The sequence below is a fragment of the Esox lucius genome, chromosome 3, assembly GCF_011004845.1.
Source record: "Esox lucius isolate fEsoLuc1 chromosome 3, fEsoLuc1.pri, whole genome shotgun sequence".
Taxonomy (NCBI): Eukaryota; Metazoa; Chordata; class Actinopteri; order Esociformes; family Esocidae; genus Esox; species Esox lucius.
In genome coordinates, this window is record NC_047571.1 from 33,115,562 (window position 1) to 33,130,085 (window position 14,524).

The following is a 14,524-nucleotide window of genomic DNA, read 5'->3' on the forward strand; positions in this document are numbered from 1 at the left end:
CGGAAAACTAAATTTCTTGAGCCCTCTTCAGGAGGCTGATCAGAAAGGCCATGACACATCGCATTAACTGGATCACCCGCACAGCCAGAGCCTTTTTGATTGGCTGATGTGTGAAGGTGCTGTGTGTCTCCCTCAATGCACCCTATTTTCTAGCCTAGGGGCACTTATTTTGACGGGCACTAATTAGACAGATTTCTTGGGTCTACACTAGTGCAAGGAAAAGGGTGTCATTTGGTACAGGGATGGTGAGTGGGAAGTGCGAGCAGCTTCCATCTTCATTGACATTTCCTTGACGGCTGGTCTCTCTTCTAGCGGAGTGACCTCTGTGAATTTGATTAGCAGATTGTAGACCCGGAGGTTTTTAGTTGAAGGAGCACCCCTTCATTCTGACTTCCTGCAGGGACCCCACGTCATGTCAGCGTCCCAAGTGGTGCCCTATCCCCAACACCATATAACCCTGGTGACCTGGTGTCACCTAGGCCGGGTCAAAGGTTGAGCACTGTATAGGGAATGGGGCACAATTTGTGACATGTCAGACGTTCTTCAAGGATTCAGGACATGAATGGAAGGGAATTAATAAGTTATAGTCATTTTGGCAAATTATATACTCTCTTCTCTGGTTTATAATGAATGCTGATATCTCCCTACCTATGGATATTTGATGTTATAATCAATCTAAAATCACTAAAATTAAAGGCTTTAACACTAGAACCGCCAGGCCTTTCAGGTATCTACCAGAGCTGACATTAAAGCATGGAAGCTTGATAAACAAGTATGAATAACACAAATAAATAGCCATATTTGTGCCCATTTATGCTATGCATGTAAACAATTAAAAAATATGTATTTACAGTAGCCTACATAACAAAATATACTGTTTTAGCAGACTTTCATAGACAGATGATAGGATGTTTGAAACTGTGTTTCTCCTCCAATGAAAAACAGTAACATGTAATACGTTTGTTGAATTGTTGAGGATGTTGTTTGTAAATATGTTTCATTAACAATTCATTTGTTAAATAGTCAAGGATATCATTTTTATTTCCTTGCGCAAATAATTATTAAATTTGAAGCTGAATCTTCTGTAATGTAATCAACACAAATTCATAGACATGATAGGATGATTGATATTTTGTTCCTCTCCTACTGAAAAACACTAACATGTGATACGTTTGTTGAATTGTCGAGGAGCCTATATCGTATGTATTATATTTCGATAATAGCCTAATCATTTGTTGAATGGTCAAAATAATCATTTGTAAGTTAATTCAAATTCAACCAAGGCTCTAATCATTCATCTGGGAGTATTGCCCATTCATCCATTGACGTCATTCATTCAGTGAGGGGTGATAAGCGCCTGGGTACCATTAGCGGCTGCCTGGGTACTAACGCCAAGTGGCGTGTGCTTTTGGCGGATTAAGTTGGAAAACAGGGTAAAAACAAAGGTAAATAGTCTCTAAATAGTTTTCAGTTTCTGAGTTTAGAATTGTGACAACGGAACATTGTTGTATATGCATATTTAGGAAAAGACATGAAAAGCATGGGCATTTGGCGGTTCTAATTTTAACAGTTAAAAAAAGGTGAACAAAACGTAGTGAACTGATGTGAAACTTAAACTACATGGACCTGCATGGGATATTACATTTTAAATTGAGACTTTGCATCTGTGTGACATATTAAATTGCACACTTAAGCCTATTTACGTGCACAAAATATTCCACTTTACATTTCATAAGGCTATGTACCTGTGTATAATATTACAATTCTTAAGGCTATGTACCTGGGCAAAATATTTTTTATTTTATTTCATATGGATATGTACCTGTGTGAAATATTACATTTGAAAGTATGCAAGGATTTTCACCTGCATGTAATATTACATTTTAAACTAAATGAGGCAATATTACCTAATTATCATTATCATTAGGCTATGTACCCATGTGAAATGTTATATTACATTATAATTAGATGAGGCTATGTACCCATGTGAAACGTTATATTAAATTGTAATTAGTTAAGGCTATGTAGATGTGGTACATTTTACACTGCTCTGACAGAGTAATAAAGTAAGTGAGTAATAAAGTTACATGTATCCTTCCCTCTGTTCTGCGGTTCTGATCTGATTTAAAGGACTAAGATTAAATTATACATTTATTTATACAGTTTAGTTACAATATCCTGAGATGAGATTATATAGCTAATGTGATTAGTTTAGATATCAACACTGTATTCCGATTAGTGAAAGGTTGTGCTGATTTGGTATTCATCAACTGCAATACCTGTACTGCTCCCACCAGTCAGTTAGGTATTGCATCACATCTGCAGAAACCTGCTTCTAGATCCATTTGGTACTGAAGTAGAACGACAGTCTTATAGCCTGCTCGCAGATCAGTTTATCATAAAAATTCCTATCAGTCCAGCAGCAAGGGGTGGAATGGTAGCACATCCAGACTGGTAACCCGGTTAAATGGAGCAGTGACAGGGGTTGGAATGATAGCACATCCAGACTGGTAACCCGGTTAAATGGAGCAGTGACAGGGGTTGGAATGATAGCACATCCAGACTGGTAACCCGGTTAAATGGAGCAGTGACAGGGGTTGGAATGATAGCACATCCAGACTGGTAACCCGGTTAAATGGAGCAGTGACAGGGGTTGGAATGATAGCACATCCAGACTGGTAACCCGGTTAAATGGAGCAGTGACAGGGGTTGGAATGGTAGCACATCCAGACTGGTAACCCGGTTAAATGGAGCAGTGACAGGGGGTGGAATGATAGCACATCCAGACTGGTAACCCGGTTAAATGGAGCAGTGACAGGGGTTGGAATGGTAGCACATCCAGACTGGTAACCTGGTTAAATGGAGCAGTGACAGGGGTTGGAATGATAGCACATCCAGACTGGTAACCCGGTTAAATGGAGCAGTGACAGGGGTTGGAATGATAGCACATCCAGACTGGTAACCCGGTTAAATGGAGCAGTGACAGGGGTTGGAATGGTAGCACATCCAGACTGGTAACCCGGTTAAATGGAGCAGTGACAGGGGGTGGAATGATAGCACATCCAGACTGGTAACCCGGTTAAATGGAGCAGTGACAGGGGTGGAATGATAGCACATCCAGAGCGGCACCCGGGCTAGCGCTACCATAACGACACATAAATCATTTCCCTGTCTTACATAATTGGTCTAGTGTAACAAAAGAAAGAGATAAAGTTGTCTCGTCCTATTTTAAAGCCAGACGGCCCACAGACAGTAGTCATTATATGTGTACCCAGCCCTGGGCTAATGTGTGTGCTAGCCTGACAGATTGGACCCTCTCTACTTTACTGGGATATTTCATACTCTGCTCTGTTTCACAGACTACCGTTGTTTATGACTTGGAATATAGGGCTGAAACATAACACCACACGCGTGCACACACACACCCACACACACGCGCACACACACGCACACACACGCGGTTCACACCAAGTGTTTTGATGCTATCAGTGTCTCTATCAGAAGACGTTCAGTCACTCGTTGCCTGCTATAAACTAGCACATGAAATTGCTTTGTGGCTTGTGATGTCAGCTAAGTCGTTTAGTTTGGTGATTTATCACCAATTTACCACAAAGCTCTCCACTCCAACAGTCCAACACGCCACCTTGAGAAATAACTCACTGGCTGCCGAATTCACAATGGAGGGAAGAAAACGTGACTATCTGGCTGTCTAGCACTCCAATAATTCAGGTTTGGGCAATTCCCAGCTTTCCTGTCAATGGGAAAGTGAGCTGAAAGGTGTGAAATATTAACTTGATTGAAACTTCTTACAAACTAGATCGGTGTTTCACAAACTCTGTGTTGCGAGCCCATATGGTGTGGCTTGTTTGGGAACATTCAGGCTACACAATTTGACATAAAACTAAATAGTGCACGGTTTCTGTATTTCAACTATTTCTGCAGTATAAGTAGTGTTCTATATAATCAATAGGACATCATAAAGGAGTCTGTCTATGCAGTCTGACTCAGCTCCCAGTTGGTTGCTGCTGATGACCTATTCTTTTTCTGGTTGCACTTTATTTTGAGAGTCCCAATTTCCACCTGTAGATGTTTAATAGATAGAAATAATATCAACAAACCCTCTGTTATCTGCATATTCTGACTTTGGTTTTGGTTAGAAGAAGGCATAGGGTAAGGGTTAAGGTAAGGATAAAGGTTAAGGTGAGGGTTAAGGTTTGTAAATAGTTAGTTAAATGTTACTAATAGTCAGTAAATAATCTATACAGCATCTAAAACTGGCCTATAAGACTCTGGGTAATTATGTGTTACCCTGTTTCTTTATTAAGGGCCTTTGTCTAATTGAAACCGGTGTCTGTTCTGTGTGGAAGAAGGAATCCAGGCCAATGCCACTGACACAGAAGTCGACATTAGTAAACATGACACATGACTACAGTAGCATTTGCTTTTGTGTTTGTGTGTTTGTCAAGACCTCACTGGTAACCAGCCTTGAGAGTAGCTAGGGACCTTCCTGACAAACTGAAATCTGCCGCTGCTCTTTATCTCCTCCACATATTTCCGTCGGAGACTGCTACCACTGAAGACGGCTGAGGTGTTGTCAAAATGAGGTGCGTTGTTGTACGCCCACGGTGGGAACGTCTCTCACCAGTCAGAGAATCAAAGCCAGTGACCAATGTTTTTACAACAACATGTTAGCAGAGTGGCTTACATCTGGAAGCTGTTCTACGTTATCTGCATTTAGTTATTCATTAATTGGTTTGTCATATGGATAACCCACCCTCCGCCTTCTATTGCTTCTGCATTTGCTCGTGACTTAAGAACAGCATAACTTAACAACATTACCTTATATATGACGTGGCATCTGCTGTTCATGTGTCCTAATGTTCTGTTAATCATTCTGTTCATTTGTGGTGTGTTCCTCTTGTGTTGCTGCTGGGACACACCTTCACAGTCTCTCCTTGAAGAGGTTCGAGTGGAGATACGTGGTTCGATACCATATGATACTGTACTATACTGCATTCTACAGTACTAGAGTGAACTGGACTGTCTAGGACCGTACTGTACTATACTGTATTCTACAGTACTATAGTGAACTGGACTGTCTAGGACTTTACTGTACTATACTGTATTCTACAGTACTATAGTGAACTGGACTGTCTAGGACCGTACTGTACTATACTGTATTGTACAGTACTATAGTGAACAGGACTGTCTAGGACCGTACTGTACTATATTGTATTGTACAGTACTATAGTGAACTGTACTGTCTAGGACCGTACTGTACTATGCTGTATTGTACAGTACTAGAGTGAACTGGACTGTCTAGGACCGTACTGTACTATACTGTATTGTACAGTACTATAGTGAACTGAACTGTCTAGGACCGTACTGTACTGTACTGCATTAGACAGGACTGCATTTTACACTCCAAGCTGCCATGCTTTTCCCCCATGTTCAGTCAGTGCAGTAATTGGTGCTGGGTACAGTGGCCTACATATGAAAGATAATACATCTATTGTATCCTGAACACCTCCTCTGACAATAGAACAGCACTGTCCTTTAAGGACGAGGACTCCGGCCCAAATCACACTCCATCTCTCTTTAGTGCACTACCTTGGGCCAGAGTCATGCGGTCCTTGGCCAGAAGCAGTGCACTCGGTAGGGCGTAGGGTGTGGTTTGGGGTGAGGCTTGAAGCAGACAGCCCTCCAGTGTGGTGAGGGATCTCTATATTTAATTGGCCCTGTACAACGCATTGTTAGGAAGAGGGGGTGAAGACCAAGTGACAGAAGGGGGGAGGCAGCGAATAATAGAAGAAGGAGGCAGAGGGAACGAGAGAATGAGAGGGAGAGAGAGGGAGGGACAGAGAGATAAAGAGAGTGAGAGAGTGAGAGAGTGAGAGGGAGGGAGGGAGAGAATGAGAGGGAGAATGATAAAGAGAGTGAGAGAGTGAGAGGGAGGGAGGGAGAGAATGAGAGGGAGAGAGATAAAGAGAGGGAGAGAGAGAGATAAAGAGAGGGAGAGAGTGAGAGAGAAGGAGATAAAGATAGGGAGAGAGAGTGAGAGGGAGGGAGAGAATGAGAGGGAGAGAGAGATAAAGAGAGGGAGAGAGAGTGAGAGGGAGGGAGAGAATGAGAGGGAGAGAGAGAGTGAGAGGGAGGGAGAGAATGAGAGAGAGAGTGAGAGGGAGGGAGAGAATGAGAGGGAGAGAGAGATAAAGAGAGGGAGAGAGAGAGTGAGAGGGAGGGAGAGAATGAGAGGGAGAGAGAGATAAAGAGAGGGAGAGAGAGAGTGAGAGGGAGGGAGAGAATGAGAGGGAGAGAGAGATAAAGAGCGGGAGAGAGAGAGTGAGAGGGAGGGAGAGAATGAGAGGGAGAGAGAGATAAAGAGAGGGAGAGAGAGAGTGAGAGGGAGGGAGAGAATAAAAGGGAGGGAGAGAATGAGAGGAAGGGGGAGAGGGAGTGAAAGAGAGGAAGAGCAAATGAGAGGGAGAGAGAATAAGAGGGATGAAGAGGCAGGAGAGAGTACGAGAGAAAGAGTGAGAGAACGAGTGAGAGAACGAGTGAGAGAACAAGGAGAGGGAGAGAGATGGAGAGAGTGGAAGAGAGACAGAGACGGAGAGAGAGACGGCACAGTGCTAACACAATGTCATTATAACTTCCTGTTAGACTTGTGGTAGGCTGATTAGTTTGTCATTGTTGAACCGGTGGTGTTTAACCTCAGCATATGTGGTCATAATTAGTTGTGATGAGCACTGCGAAGGGACGTTATCGTCGGGTGCTGGTTTGGATGAACATTTCAGTTACAGTCGATGTCTTGAAATGATTCTGTATTGCACGAGGGCATAGGTTAGGTGGTGATGTGACTGCTATTAAACCATTTGATACCAAGCTAAAAGAAAGAAAATAAGTTGTCTTCTTTCACCAAATGTTTTACAGACTTCTGGAGGAAAGACCTTGTCAAATCCTCGATTTATTTCTTTGTATTTGAGAAGAAGTATTTGCTTAATGGGAGGCAACTTCCAGTTGAATATTAAAAGGTAAGCCCTATCAAACAGGATGTGACTTGAAACACAGTGTGCTTGTTATATTCATATTTCATTAATAACGTGAAACGTACCGCTGCCGAGATCAGGTTGACTTCTGTAGGCCCTAATTAACCAAACACAGAAAACACACACATGCGCACACGCACCCGCACACACACACACACACACACACACACACACACAGGACACATTAATGCATCATCCTGTTGTATGTAACAGTGTCTCAACATGACTGATTCAGTTGAATAGTAAACAACCTGTTTTTAATCGCACTAGGAAATAAACCATTCTCTGCCTCCCAAACAGGCCCCTGTCCCCTGTGCCCTATTGCTAACCAGGGGCGACAGAGCTGGGCGAAGGCAGTGTTCACTATAGGGGACAAGGGTCTGGTTTAGGAGACATCGCAGTCTTTGTAATGGAACCTATTAATCAGCAGGTTATTAGTGTAGGCTCAGATCTCAGACAGAGATCCTGACTCTCCAACAAGAGAAGAAAGGGAGGGTGGGGGATGGAGGTGAGGATGGGAGGGAGTGGGGAGGGGAGGGCGGGGGAGAGGAAAGGAGGGAGGGCGGGGGAGAGGGAGGGAGGAAGCGACAAGGAGAGACAGAGAGTTTAGTCCCCGTAAACAGGCTCTAAACTGTCCTTTGTCAGTACAGGATGTTAGTTGGGAGATTGAATCCATCATTTTTTTTAATAGAAATGTATTTTGTTTGTGCTGCCTGAATAGTCAGCCTACAGTACCTGAGTCACCGCTCTGCCACTCTGTGTGAAGTGTCTTCCCCTTGAGATAGATTTGCTGGACCTAAGACTCCTGTTAACCGCTCATGATTGTTGGAATGTCCGGATGATCTGCTCCAATGACAAAGGGACATGTATCAGAGCCTCAGCTTCCATACTGGAGGAAGACATGTACACCCATGCTGTTTAGGAACACAGGGCTCTGAAATCAGGGAAGGAGGACATACTGTGTCTTCATCTGATCACCTGAAATCAGGGAAGGAGGACATACTGTGTCTTCATCTGATCACCTGAAATCAGGGAAGGAGGACATACTGTGTCTTCATCTGATCACAATGATGCTGCTACAATTTTGCTGCTGAAAAACAAATAATAATACATGTTATTAACACCATAATACATTTTCCATTACTCTGGTGTTGTTTTTCAGCTGTGTGAATTTGGCTCAAATTAAGACATGGCATCTGCACTGCTGCATCTGCACTGACACTTTACGATTCATCTGCTGCTGATCCCAGGGGACTGTGGAATGAAACCCGTTTCCTATAAAATGCCTCTCTGTCATACTACCGTAGAGATGGATAGAAAAACACTGAGATGAGCAGGGATGCTGCCATAGAGATGGATAGAGGTACACTGAGCTGAAAAGAGATTGGTACAGCCATGAAGATGAATGGAGAGCAATTGGGCTGAAAAGGGATTGATACTGCCATAGAGATTAATAGACAACCATTAAGATTAACAGAGATACCTCACAGATGGAAGAGGAGTCAGTATGCTTTTGCTCTTGTATGTCTCTGGATACGAGCGTCTGCTCAATTGTGAAAAAGTGAAAATGTAATATGTAGTTAGCCCACAGGATGTATTGAGAGGTAGAAAATAATATGTACTGCTATTGCCATAAATATAAGTCGAGATGTAATGAGCTGTTCAATTATATGTTTTGCCATAGAGATAAGTAGAGAAGTACTGAGCTGTACAGAGATGTATTGCCATAGAAGTAAGTAGAGATGTATTGAAATGTACAGAGACATGTTTTGCCATAGAAGTAAGTAGAGATGTTTTGAGATGTACAGAGACATGTTTTGCCATAGAAGTAAGTAGAGATGTATTGAGATGTACAGAGACATGTTTTGCCATAGAAGTAAGTAGAGATGTATTGAGATGTACAGAGACATGTTTTGCCATAGAAGTAAGTAGAGATGTATTGAGATGTACAGAGATATGTATTGAGATGTTGTTGACTTCAGAGCAGATCCTGTAGGAGCAGCACTCATGGGAGGTGTCATAGCATTACAAACGAACTGGAATAGCTTGACTCCTCTCCTCCTCCTGTTCAGCATGACAAACACACTGGAGGAGCAGCTCAACGGTTCCCCCTCCTCCAATTCCTGTTTCATTCTATAAACATGACAGATCCCCTGCTTGTTAGAGAGAGTGAGAGGGAGATTGTTTTGCAATTTTTTATTTGTCAACTGATTTTTAAACAGCAGGTGTGGACTAACAGTGAAATTCTTATGACAACGCAGGGCTAAAAAGTTTGAAAAAGAGGTAGGAAGCAAATGAAAATATATAGACAAGATTTAAAAAAATATTAACACAGAACACAGGAATATGTACACTGTGAATTACGTCCTGACACCACCTGGTATAGAGGTCCTGTATGACAGGGATCGTCCTCTGACACCACCTGGTAAAGAAGTCCTGTAGGACAGGGATCATTCTTTGACACCACCTGATATAGAGGTCCTGTATGACAGGGATCGTCCTCTGACACCACCTGGTAAAGAGGTCCTGTAGGACAGGGATCGTCCTCTGACACCACCTGATATAGAGGTCCTGTATGACAGCGATCATCCTCTGACACCACCTGATATAGAGATCCTGTATGACAGGGATCATCCTCTGACACCACCTGGTATAGAGGTCCTGTATGACAGGGATCGTCCTCTGACACCACCTGGTAAAGAAGTCCTGTATGACAGGGATCATTATTTGACACCACCTGATATAGAGATCCTGTATGACAGGGATCATCCTCTGACACCACCTGATATAGAGGTCCTCTAGGACAGGGATCGTCCTCTGACACCACCTGGTAAAGAGGTCCTGTAGGACAGGGATCGTCCTCTGACACCACCTGATATAGAGGTCCTGTATGACAGCGATCATCCTCTGACACCACCTGATATAGAGATCCTGTATGACAGGGATCATCCTCTGACACCACCTGGTATAGAGGTCCTGTATGACAGGGATCGTCCTCTGACACCACCTGGTAAAGAAGTCCTGTATGACAGGGATCATTCTTTGACACCACCTGATATAGAGATCCTGTATGACAGGGATCATCCTCTGACACCACCTGGTATAGAGGTCCTGTATGACAGGGATTGTTCACTGACACCACCTGGTATAGAGGTCCTCTATGACAGGGATCGTCCTCTGACACCACCTGATATAAAGGTCCTGTATGACAGCGATCATCCTCTGACACCACCTGGTATAGAGGTCCTGTATGACAGGGATCATTCTTTGACACCACCTGGTATAGAGGTCCTGTATGACAGGGATCGTCCTCTGACACCACCTGGTAAAGAGGTCCTGTAGGACAGGGATCGTCCTCTGACACCACCTGATATAGAGGTCCTGTATGACAGGGATCGTTCTTTGACACCACCTGATATAGAGGTCCTGTATGACAGGGATCGTTCTTTTACACCACCTGATATAGAGGTCCTGTATGACAGCAATCATCCTCTGACACCACCTGGTATAGAGGTCCTGTATGACAGGGATTGTTCACTGACACCACCTGGTATAGAGGTCCTCTATGACAGGGATCGTCCTCTGACACCACCTGATATAAAGGTCCTGTATGACAGCGATCATCCTCTGACACCACCTGGTATAGAGGTCCTGTATGACAGGGATCATTCTTTGACACCACCTGGAATAGAGGTCCTGTATGACAGGGATCGTCCTCTGACACCACCTGGTAAAGAGGTCCTGTAGGACAGGGATCGTCCTCTGACACCACCTGATATAGAGGTCCTGTATGACAGGGATCGTTCTTTGACACCACCTGGTATAGAGGTCCTGTATGACAGGGATCGTCCTCTGACACCACCTGGTAAAGAGGTCCTGTAGGACAGGGATCGTCCTCTGACACCACCTGATATAAAGGTCCTGTATGACAGCGATCATCCTCTGACACCACCTGATATAGAGATCCTGTATGACAGGGATCATCCTCTGACACCACCTGGTATAGAGGTCCTGTATGACAGGGATCGTCCTCTGACACCACCTGGTAAAGAAGTCCTGTATGACAGGGATCATTCTTTGACACCACCTGATATAGAGATCCTGTATGACAGGGATCATCCTCTGACACCACCTGATATAGAGGTCCTGTAGGACAGGGATCGTCCTCTGACACCACCTGATATAGAGGTCCTGTATGACAGGGATCGTTCTTTGACACCACCTGATATAGAGGTCCTGTATGACAGGGATCGTTCTTTGACACCACCTGATATAGAGGTCCTGTATGACAGCAATCATCCTCTGACACCACCTGGTATAGAGGTCCTGTATGACAGGGATTGTTCACTGACACCACCTGGTATAGAGGTCCTCTATGACAGGGATCGTCCTCTGACACCACCTGATATAAAGGTCCTGTATGACAGCGATCATCCTCTGACACCACCTGGTATAGAGGTCCTGTATGACAGGGATCATTCTTTGACACCACCTGGTATAGAGGTCCTGTATGACAGGGATCGTCCTCTGACACCACCTGGTAAAGAGGTCCTGTAGGACAGGGATCGTCCTCTGACACCACCTGATATAGAGGTCCTGTATGACAGGGATCGTTCTTTGACACCACCTGGTATAGAGGTCCTGTATGACAGGGATCGTCCTCTGACACCACCTGGTAAAGAGGTCCTGTAGGACAGGGATCGTCCTCTGACACCACCTGATATAAAGGTCCTGTATGACAGCGATCATCCTCTGACACCACCTGATATAGAGATCCTGTATGACAGGGATCATCCTCTGACACCACCTGGTATAGAGGTCCTGTATGACAGGGATCGTCCTCTAACACCACCTGGTAAAGAAGTCCTGTATGACAGGGATCATTCTTTGACACCACCTGATATAGAGATCCTGTATGACAGGGATCATCCTCTGACACCACCTGATATAGAGGTCCTGTAGGACAGGGATCGTCCTCTGACACCACCTGATATAGAGGTCCTGTATGACAGGGATCGTTCTTTGACACCACCTGATATAGAGGTCCTGTATGACAGGGATCGTTCTTTGACACCACCTGATATAGAGGTCCTGTATGACAGGGATCGTTCTTTGACACCACCTGATATAGAGGTCCTGTATGACAGCAATCATCCTCTGACACCACCTGGTATAGAGGTCCTGTATGACAGGGATTGTTCACTGACACCACCTGGTATAGAGGTCCTCTATGACAGGGATCGTCCTCTGACACCACCTGATATAAAGGTCCTGTATGACAGCGATCATCCTCTGACACCACCTGGTATAGAGGTCCTGTATGACAGGGATCATTCATTGACACCACCTGGTATAGAGGTCCTGTATGACAGGGATCGTTCTTTGACACCACCTGATATAGAGGTCCTGTATGACTGCGATCATCCTCTGACACCACCTGGTATAGAGGTCCTGTATGACAGGGATCGTCCTCTGACACCACCTGGTATAGAGGTCCTGTATGACTGCGATCATCCTCTGACACCACCTGGTATAGAGGTCCTGTAGGACAGGGATTGTCCTCTGACACCACCTGGTATAGAGGTCCTCTATGACAGGGATCATTCTCTGACACCACCTGGTATAGAGGGATCATCCTCTAACACCACCTCTTTGACAGGGATCATCCTCTGACACCACCTGGTATAGAGGTCCTCTTTGACAGGGATCATCCTCTGACACCACCTGGTATAGAGGTCCTCTTTGACAGGGATCATCCTCTGACACCACCTGGTATAGAGGGATCATCCTCTAACACCACCTCTATGACAGGGATCATCCTCTGACACCACCTGGTATAGAGGTCCTGTAATGTCTTTGTTTATCTTTGTCTTTTTCTTAATCTTCCCAGTCTCGCCTCTTTTGATTCATTTCTATCTCTCTCTCACTGTACAACTGAAAGCTCTTGGCCTTCATGAGGGGATGACAAATAGGGCATGCTCAGCCCCTTTCCCTGAATGTTTTGCCAATATAATCATTCTCACTTCTGTCCTATTGGCAAGTAGAGAGACTATTAGATTATCCGTTAATGTTCAGTCACAATGAGGAAATCTAAATTGGCCTTCGTGCTGTTTTTGCTATTGATTTCACATCATCTTTCTTTTCCTACATCATTTGAGCTAAAAAACACTTTTGTTGAAACCTTCAGTTTAGCTGACTAAGATCGAAATAATACTGCTTTTTAAAATGTGCTATTTGCACTGAACTCTCTGTCTCCTGGAAGGTTTTACGGTGTCTCGTCTGGTGGCTCTTTATAGGCGTCGTGAAGCTTTACAATGCAACATACTTGCTCAGTTATACTAGTTTTCAGTCTTAGAGTTACAGAAAATGGTCTTTTTTATGCATGTTTATTTAATAAAATAAAAAGAGATATTCCCTTCTGCACTGTCTCCCTAGATTCAGCCTTCATAATGGTCAACAGTTCGGGCCGTTACCCTGGACAGAAGGCTCTCTTGCTGACCCCCCAGCTAAAGGAGAACGACACCCACTGCGTCCTGTTCCAGTACTTCCTGTCTGGACGCGAGGGGGCGGGGCCAGGGCCGGGGCAGCTCAACGTTTACATCAGAGAGAACAACAGCCCCCTGGGCATGCCTGTGTGGAACGTGTCTGGGCCAGCCACCAGGTCCTGGGGACAGGTAGAACTGGCCATCTCCACCTACTGGCCCAACTTCTACCAGGTGAGCTCTGCATTGAAATGCAACACAATACCACGCTATACTACAGGTCGCTGGACTGTACTGAAGGTATAAGGTGCCGGGGGCATGTTGTATGTCCGATATAGCTTGGCTAAGAGCTGTTCATGGCTAAGAGCTGTTCATGACTAAGAGCTGTTCATGGGCGAAAAGCATCCCAGAGTGCCTGGACACGTCACTTATTGGGATATTGGGAAGATGCCTAATTGCTATTGTACACCAGTTAAAACACGAATGCAAGATTTGTCGACTGTGCCGTCTCACAACAGCTTTCAGCCAATCAGCATAGAGGGTTGGAACCTGCCAGTTTATAATATAGTACAATATTATAATATATTCACATACTGTTCACTGTCCCAAAATCAACCAGGAAAGGTGGACAACCATTCTATGGTTTGGTTGACATAGTTGACGATACCTTTAGTGTTGAAACATTCTGGTAACTTTCCCAAAGCACACATCTCCCAAAATCTTCTGTTTGGTTAGGGTTTCGGGAAATCCTAGACATTTTGGAAAAATGTCAAGACATTTTCAACCCAATTTGCTTCATAAATTAAGATTTTAATGGAAAAATACTTTCCCCGCAGTAGATTTAAATGTCATGCTGCATGAGCTTCCAAGCCACGCGCGTCTGATCGAATCTGGAACAGTGAAACAGCCCGAAACACAATGATCCATCAAAAGGTGTTATGAACGTCTGACTGTACGATCTCCTTGTATCCATGGCGATAGAACCACATCTTC

General features: G+C 44.3%; 1 protein-coding gene across 10 annotated transcripts in view; it reads left to right on the forward strand.

Moving 5' to 3' along the window:
• Positions 1–14,524, forward strand: part of LOC105010317 (protein tyrosine phosphatase receptor type M) — a 254,489-nt gene that overhangs the window by 61,674 nt on the left and 178,291 nt on the right. For all 10 annotated transcript variants that reach the window (XM_029119022.2, XM_029119023.2, XM_029119024.2 and 7 more), the window contains exon 3: positions 13,485–13,765. In XM_029119022.2, coding sequence (XP_028974855.2) covers positions 13,485–13,765 — 281 coding nt within the window. The remainder of the gene's footprint in view (positions 1–13,484; positions 13,766–14,524) is intronic.